We start from the raw sequence: 8,035 nt of genomic DNA, 5'->3' as shown, positions 1-8,035 counted from the left end.
TCCCCACCAAGACTTACTTGCTTGGCTCTGGTGAAAGCCGATAAAAGCAGCTGCACCCAAAGCGGCTTGTGGGATGGGGATTCAGACTGGCTGGTTGTGGAGGCAAAAAATAGCCCGGCGGGGAGGGGGTGAAAAGAGGAACCCTGGGGCTGGGGCCAGTGGCGGGGTTTTCCCAGCCCTAAGGCTGCGCAGGAAAAATGTACAAAAGTTTCATGCACCGGTTTGATCTACGTAGATCCAGGTTTTAAACCAGGTTCTACAATTTTTAGACCGGTTGCTGTATGTGGAACTTCTGTAGAGTTACAGGTTCAGCCCAATTGCCGATCACTGGGACCAGGTCTGTAAGTGTAAGGTCAGCACTGGGACGACCTGAATTTAAATTGAGAGGCCATTCTGAAACCAATTTAACCTCCCCAATGTCTGTACTTAGCCCTGTCCCTGCAAATGTGTCTCCTTGTTCCTTACCAACAATAATGTGTGGCTGTGCAGCAAGTCAATACAAAACATAACCATCCCTTTACGTGCTGTGCTTGCCCTCTGCATAGGTGTGATTTCTTATCCAATGCTATGACTCTTTCAATCCACCTCAGCCCTAAAATGCTAGTTCCAGTTCTCTCTAAATCAGAGACTGCTTCTTGTGCCAGGCTGCATGGCAGTATGGTAAATGGTGACCTGCAGGCTGGATAAAAACCATTTCCCCTGTTATTTACCAAGTTTCTTGTGCAAGTGCACAGTGTTTTTTTCTAAAATCTAAAGCATCTTCTAAAATCTAGAACGAAGCAGACTTCATCTATGTCATCAAGGCATCTATTGTATGCAACAGGTGGAGGTAAGAAGAGATGAGCAACCAGCTAAGGTGGACAGTATGAATTCAGACTTATCACAAAAGTCCTGCAGTTTAACTTTACCAGTAGCAGGAGTTGCTTTAGGGTGCAGGGTTCAATAATTCCACTTCAGGAGAACACATTTTCAAGAAACTGCATTGTAAAACAATTCCTTTTGTGTTAACAAAAAAAGGCAATCTGAATTTAGACAAAATCCACACAATCTGAAAGGTGCAACTGTGCATAAAATCTCAAACCATTCTTACTGGGCATGCTCATAAAGAACGTCACTTCAGGTTTGCTAGCTGAGCTGCCATCATGCCCCGTTCACAGAATAATCTGTTGCAGAAAGTACTGCTGGCTTTAGTGATTTGACTTGCCTTCTTCCCTGGCTTTAAAAAGATCAATGCCAAGCATGCTTGCATAACAATGGTTCTAGCATGTATTCCATGCAACGGTGGGGAGGACTGTCACGTACAGGGAAGGGAGAATTTATGCCCTAAAATACCTGCATGCTGTCCAAGGTGTTCTGGGTGAAGTGCAAAACAATAGTTTCCAAACAAGTCACAGTAAACAAAGAAATGTGAAATAAAGAAAGAAATAAAAAACAGGTTTGAGCACTTTTTTTCAAACATTTCAAAACAAAATACATTGAAACAGTTACCACGTGTGAAAACATGCATTAAAAGCAAACCGCACAACAGTATACTTCAGAAATCAATATTGCTGCTGATCTCGAATCTTAAGGGTTAAATAAAAACAATGGTAAAATTAATAGGCCATAGAAAGCAAAAGCTTAAGAAACTTTGTTTAATGGGGTTACGCAAAACGGAGATAGCAGACAAATTGGATAAACAGAAACTTCGATTAGGTTTCAAAAGGTATAAATGATCACTTGTCTGCTTTGCTTCTACTTATTTCCTCTTGCATCATATACTTTCCACCAAATATTAAATTATTATCTTATATTTGTTAAAATCAATTTTCATATATATGATAATAATGAAAGCATATGACTAAAGCATTTCCTGGGGAAGAAGGAGCTTTTAGAGGAAACAATACATAAAAGAAACAATCTTTTTTCTACAGGGGGTTACTGCACTAAGAAGGTTCTTCTTCCATCAGTGCTTGAGGAGGCAAGTACATGAATGGAAGAACAGGGTATGGCAAAAAGAAAAAGAAAAAAGGAAAGAGAAAAGAAAAGAACTAAAGATGATTTTTCTTTCCAGAACTTAGTGCTAAGACATTCTTAAGACATCCTTTACCAAATTGAGCACTGACAAGTTGCTAGGTAGCTGCAGCCAATCTATTTATATGGGCACTGTATGTTCCTGATGAACTTATGTATTATTAAATGGTTATTACTTCATAACATCCTTGTGTCATGTTGGTCTAAGGCAGAAAAGAACACTTTGCTACTCATCATTGACAATCTATTATGTATGAAACAAAAAAGAACAACAAGAGAAAGAAATCTGGCTGCATTAGTGCGTCATTTTGCTATTTTGGTCAACAGTCTTGTAGCATTTGCTGTACTTGGAGGGACAGTATGTACAATGGAAAGTTAGGACCAGAATTGCACTGACTCATATTGATGTTCCCTTAGAGGTATTGTTAATGCCTGCCACAGGGACCTCCTCACAGCAGCCCAAGTGTTTTAACAATACAGAACCAAGGCACCATAAATGTCTTGGCTGCCACAGGATCATGCAGCAGATCTCATTAGGGTGCTGATCACCTTCAGCTTCTAGCGAAATAGAAGCTGAGGGATGCTCAGGAGCTTGAAGTAACCTCAAGTAGGCTTTTGCTGGAGCTGGGCTGAAAACATTTTTTCCCATCCCAGGAAAACTCTGAAAAGTGTCTCAATCCCAAATCAAGGAGCATTTCAAATTCTGAAATTGCAAACCTACAATCTTAAAAAAAGAAAAGAAAAGAAAAGAAAAGAAAGTCAGGTTTTGATCAAACAAAATACCTTGATCATTGTAAGGAATTTCATTTAGATTTTGAGAATATATTTGTATTGTCTACAGGTAGTTTACATTTTGAAATAAAAGGCTGTTTCAAGCCAGAATAAGAAAGCAACTGATTTTGAATCAGTAATATCAGAAAGTGACTCTGCAACTCTTTTGACATTTTTTTCCCCAAATGAAATTGAAACAAGAGGTTCATTGAAATGGACACTTTCCAGCAAAAAAGTTTTGGCTTCAACATTTTGGCATTTTCAGACCAAATCCAAAAATAAGTCATCCAAAAAGTCCTGATTGGTTCTAACTGCCTGCTGCCTCTCCTTGCCACCTATCCTGGCCTCTCTGCATGCCAGAGCATCTAGCCAGGGGAGACAAAAAGGCCCTTACAACAGGAGGATAAAACAACCTTCAAATCTGGCAGTGTAACTTGGTACACATTTAATTTGGTTGCATGAACAAAATAATGACATATATATTTAATCTGAAAGTATATGCAAGTGGCCCCAGAGTGATGGCAAGTTTTAATCCACTCTCAGAAATCCAGCTCTGCCCCAGCGGAAGTGTAGGGCTAAATCTGCAGTGATCAGGCTCTTATTCTGTATGTCAGTTTTACACAAGAAAAAAGTCACTATATATTCTGAAGCCGTAAGTGACTGTATCGCTAAGGACTTTCTTGTGGATTAATGACCAGCTCGAATAGACAGAAGGTTGGAAGTGCAGCCGAGGGGCGATAAACACAGCTACTCATTAATCCCCAGAAAATGCCCTCTGCCAAGGTCATCATTGGTATGAGGAGCTGCCAATGAAACTAATATAGATTTCCAGTTTTTATGGATGGATGTTGTCTTAGTCTGTACAGGGCAATTAGCACACTGTAAATTAGCCAGTCAGACTACCTGAATTATCTCTCAATATTCAAGGCATTTACATTTTTCAATGTAATAATCTTTCTAGTATGCTATGAGAGCAGAGGGTGAGAGCTCAGCACTTGTTGATAATCAGGGTCGTTTACGATCTCTCTAGTGGGTCACCCAAAATCACTAGCCCATTTGAAAAGTCTTGGCTTATAATTTGACATGCCGTTACATGTTTACAGAGGTGGCAGTTAAAATTTGCCAAGTACTATAGGTAATTAAATAATATGTGCAGTTAACTAGCTTGAGCATTTACAGTATTGAAAACATTTCCTATTGGAAACATATGGATTACTGAAAACACTGAGCCAACCATATCTATATCTTAGTTGTGAGTAGGGTTTTTAAACAATGCTACTGTTAGCCTATATGTGCTCACTCTGAAGTCAGGGGAAGTTTTACCATTGATTTCAGTGGGAGAAGAGTTAGGATGATACTGAATGCCATTGAAAATCCCATATAACAATGGTAAGTTTTTCAGTTCTATGATTATACTCATCTTTAAAAATGGGAAGAATGGAGGAAAACATGGTAACATGAAGGGATTTATGGTTAAGAAGCGTGATTTATAATAAAAATTAAGGGGATTTGGTAGGTCCATTTTTGTTTTTCTTCTCTCAATGTGTAAATAGTAGGAAGGCTGATGGACATGTGTTGCCAGGGCAGTCCAGCCTTTACCATTACTGGCCACTATCTGTAAATGAAACTTTGATTCTGTTGCAATGGAAAAAAGTATATAAGCAGTACTAATGCAAATACAATGGTCCTCATCTTCAATAGGTCTCAAAGCAGAATATAAAGAAAGGTATCACAATCTCTGTCTTGTAGAAACAGAGGCACAGAGAGAGTAAGGGAACACAGGATTTCTGCTTTCCAGTTCAGTGCTCTAGCCACTGAGCTGTAACTGCATCCTCTATCACACAGGTAAGTTAAAAATGAAGAGGAGTATTTCCCCACCGATTCTACAGCCTATCAGAGGCCACTATATACTGGAGGGGTTGGAATAGTGCTGATATAACAACAAGCAAAGGATGGCTTTCTTACCTCTAGCAGCTGAACTGCGCCTTCATGTTCTTTCTTGGCCTCAACCTGAGCCTTTTTTACAATAACAGAAAAAGGAAGAAAGCAGGTTACTCTCATGCCACATTAAGTCTGCTCTAATTTAAGCACAGTCGTGTTTGTGTGAAAAGGGTGCTTTTAAATGACAGTTTTATGTGCTTCTATTCAGAAAAAAATCAAGTGCAACCAAGTTTAAAACAAATATAAATAGAGAATCCTGTGGGCTGTACATGGAGTTGAAGAAGAGAAGCAGGCACTGAACAAATACATAAACTGCCGATATTTTATAAAAGACCGCTAAACGGTATACTTTATAGTGGTCCGGTCCCAAATTCATCACAGTCCAGGAAGATGGGATCTAGCAAAAGAACAAACACAAGAGGTCCCAATGCACTAAAGTGAGTAGTTTACTTTCAGCATCAGCAAGCCCGAGTCCCACTGAAATGGACTTAAGTGCTTTCTGGGACTGGGGCCAATATGTTCAGCCCATCACAGAATCAAGTCATGAGTTACTGTTAGTTTCTCCCCAAGAAAATTTAGCACCCATTTATTTCTGTTGTTCCTACTGTCAGACCAGTTTAACAGCTAACAGGATGCAGTTCAATGCGGACAAGTGTAAAGTGCTGCCCTTTGGGAGGAATAATCAAAAACACAAATACAAAATGGGGGCTACCTGGCTGGAGGGCAGCTCTGTGGAAAAGGACTTGGGCATGCTGGTAGACCACAGACTCGGTAAGAGTCTGCAGTGTGATGCAGCTGCATAAAAAGCCAACGCAGTTTTTGGCTGTATCAACAGAAGCATTAGGTGCAAGACACAGGAATGGAGGGACACAGGATAGTGCCTCTCTACTTGGCACTGCTTAGACCTCATGTGGAGTACTCCATGCAGTTCTGGTCTCCTCATTTTAAAAAGGATGTGGAGAAGTTAGAGAGGTTCCAGAGGCAACAAATATGATCAAAAACTTTGAAGGCAAGTCATATGAGTAGAGACTGAAGGATCTAAGCATGCATGTTAGGCTTGTGGAAAAGGCGCTTAAGACAGAATATGATAGCAGTCTTCACATACTTGAAGGGCCGCCATAAAGAAGAGGCAATGCACATTTTCACTCTTGCTTCAGAGAGGAGGATGTGGACCAATGGCTTGAAGTTGCAGCAAAGTAAATTTGGATTGTTACACACTTTCCAGCTCTAACTTCATAGCTGACTGGACCTTTTTAAAGGTGTGATAGTTAATTTGCACGTGTAGTTGGTTTAAATTAATTGTGCAGTTAACTAGGTAATTGCATAATACATGTAATGTGTAGAAGGGGCCTTAAGTGACACCTGCCTTACCTTTTGCTGGACTTCAGACTAACATGGCTAACTGCCTCTCCTAAAAATTAGGTTCAAAATGTCCGAGGGGGGGGCCCAAGATCGTATGCGACTGCCTACTTTGTCAGGCACTATGAATGGACTCTGACTAACTCTTTACTGCTTAGTTTTGAGAGAGAAATTCTACTGGACATTTTGAACGTAATTTTTAAGGTCCTATGACATAAAGCTCATATTCATTTCCACAATTTATAGTGGTGTGATTGGCAGCTGGAATACATAAGGAAATGCAATAAATTAATGGGTTCTTTCTAAATCAATTTCATGGCATCGTTATGCTGACAGCATCACTTAAAATGCAACAAATCAACGGTGTATTTGTCTGGCTACCTCTTACTCCACTGCTGTACAGAGTCTTCTTGAATAAAATAGCAGCAAGGACAGAACTGCTGAAGCACTGGAAAATATGCTGGTCACTCAAATTAGGATGAGGACACCCAAATGTTACAACACTAAAACTTCGAGTAACAAACACAGCAGTTCATGATAATCTCTGTATCTGCATATGACTTAGAAGAGCATTAAATAGCATTAATAAAATGTTAATGTTTCAAAATACTGTATGAACCTTAACCTTAATTAATGGTTCTGAGTTTTTAAATATTTAATCTTAATGAAAGGATCTTAGTAATAAAATGATAACTTTGGAATAAGCTAATTTAAGCAAAGAGTGATATTCAGCTGGCAGTGTATATCGCAGAGCCTTTTAAGTAGCAGCTGAAGTCAACCAGGTTAACTGAAAATCTGTTTTCAACAATAAATTTAGTGCTAGACATGTTATTTGGAGCATAGTTTTGCTATATTGAGGATGGGGACAACATATAACAATAACAACAAACATATAAATATACATTTTAAATCAGTTTAATGTTTAGCAGTAGTTCATATTTAGCTAAATAAGGGTGCTTTCTATTAAAAAAATAGCACTGAACTGCGGATAAAAATGCTGCAGTTCACTGTAATAATATATGATTATTTAACTAATACCACAGACTGGAAGCAATATTTAAGATAAATGCCTGAAGGACATAATGGTTATGAAGTGGAAGAAGTTTTCTGCCACTAGCAAGTCAAAGACAAAATGAACATATTTATGTTCCCATCACTCATTTAGTCCTGAAGCTTAAATTTAATAACATCAACAATTAGGCTCTGATTCAACAAAGCACTTACGTATGATGGGACCTCAGCCCATGTATGATGCATTACATCTGTAAAACTCTTTAAAGCTATTAACTAATTAATCCTTCCCCAAACAAGCAGCTGTTTGCAAGCCACTGGGAAGTGCTTTGTAAACCATGGGCAGTCCCTGGGTCAGATAGGGAACTACTGCTGTAAGTTATAGTATAATGAAATTTAAAAGGGTAAATTAAACACTATTTTTTAATGTATGCTGCATGTTTTTTCACAACTGGACAACAGACAAGACTACATTAAAGTAATTAAAATCTCAATACCCATGAAATTTGGTTAAGGCCTTACATTAGTCTTAATATTTCATGATTAGTGTCCTAATTTATACAAATGACTATCTGAATGTTACGTATTTAAGTCAACAGGTATAAAAACGACATACACTGGACAGGTCTGTATGTAGGAAAAGGTAGTTGCAGATTAAGTCAAGCTTGCCCAAGCTGAGTTTCTGGGGATATAATGTGGATCACTACAGCTGTGTTTTACAATGAAATGGTATCAATTTAGGAGATACAGAGTGAAAAGTCTACCTTTGGTTTCAAGCAATGTAAAAGGGACTACCCAGAGTTAGTAGTGGTTTTTTATTGTTTCAGTTATATAACCCCTTTGTTCATAGATTTGGAAAGATTACACACTATTAAGCTTTTAATAAACAGGTAAAATTAATATTGGTGAATATAAATGTGATTGTAAGAATACAGTAATA

General features: G+C 38.5%; 1 protein-coding gene across 12 annotated transcripts in view; it reads right to left on the bottom strand.

Annotated features, from left to right (window-relative positions):
- The window catches only part of RIMBP2 (RIMS binding protein 2), a 268,024-nt gene that overhangs the window by 108,930 nt on the left and 151,059 nt on the right, over window positions 1–8,035 (bottom strand). For 8 of the 12 annotated variants that reach the window (XM_019507085.1, XM_019507079.1, XM_019507081.1 and 5 more), the window contains exons 5-6: window positions 4,750–4,800; window positions 1,333–1,353 (exon numbers count right to left, since the gene is read on the bottom strand). In XM_019507085.1, coding sequence (XP_019362630.1) covers window positions 1,333–1,353; window positions 4,750–4,800 — 72 coding nt within the window. The remainder of the gene's footprint in view (window positions 1–1,332; window positions 1,354–4,749; window positions 4,801–8,035) is intronic. The other 4 variants (XM_019507080.1, XM_019507084.1, XM_019507092.1 and 1 more) reach the window with 1 other exon arrangement.

This window comes from Gavialis gangeticus, unplaced genomic scaffold (assembly GCF_001723915.1).
Source record: "Gavialis gangeticus isolate Ggan-Ray unplaced genomic scaffold, GavGan_comp1, whole genome shotgun sequence".
Taxonomy (NCBI): Eukaryota; Metazoa; Chordata; order Crocodylia; family Gavialidae; genus Gavialis; species Gavialis gangeticus.
This window is presented reverse-complemented; position numbering and strand designations above follow the sequence as displayed.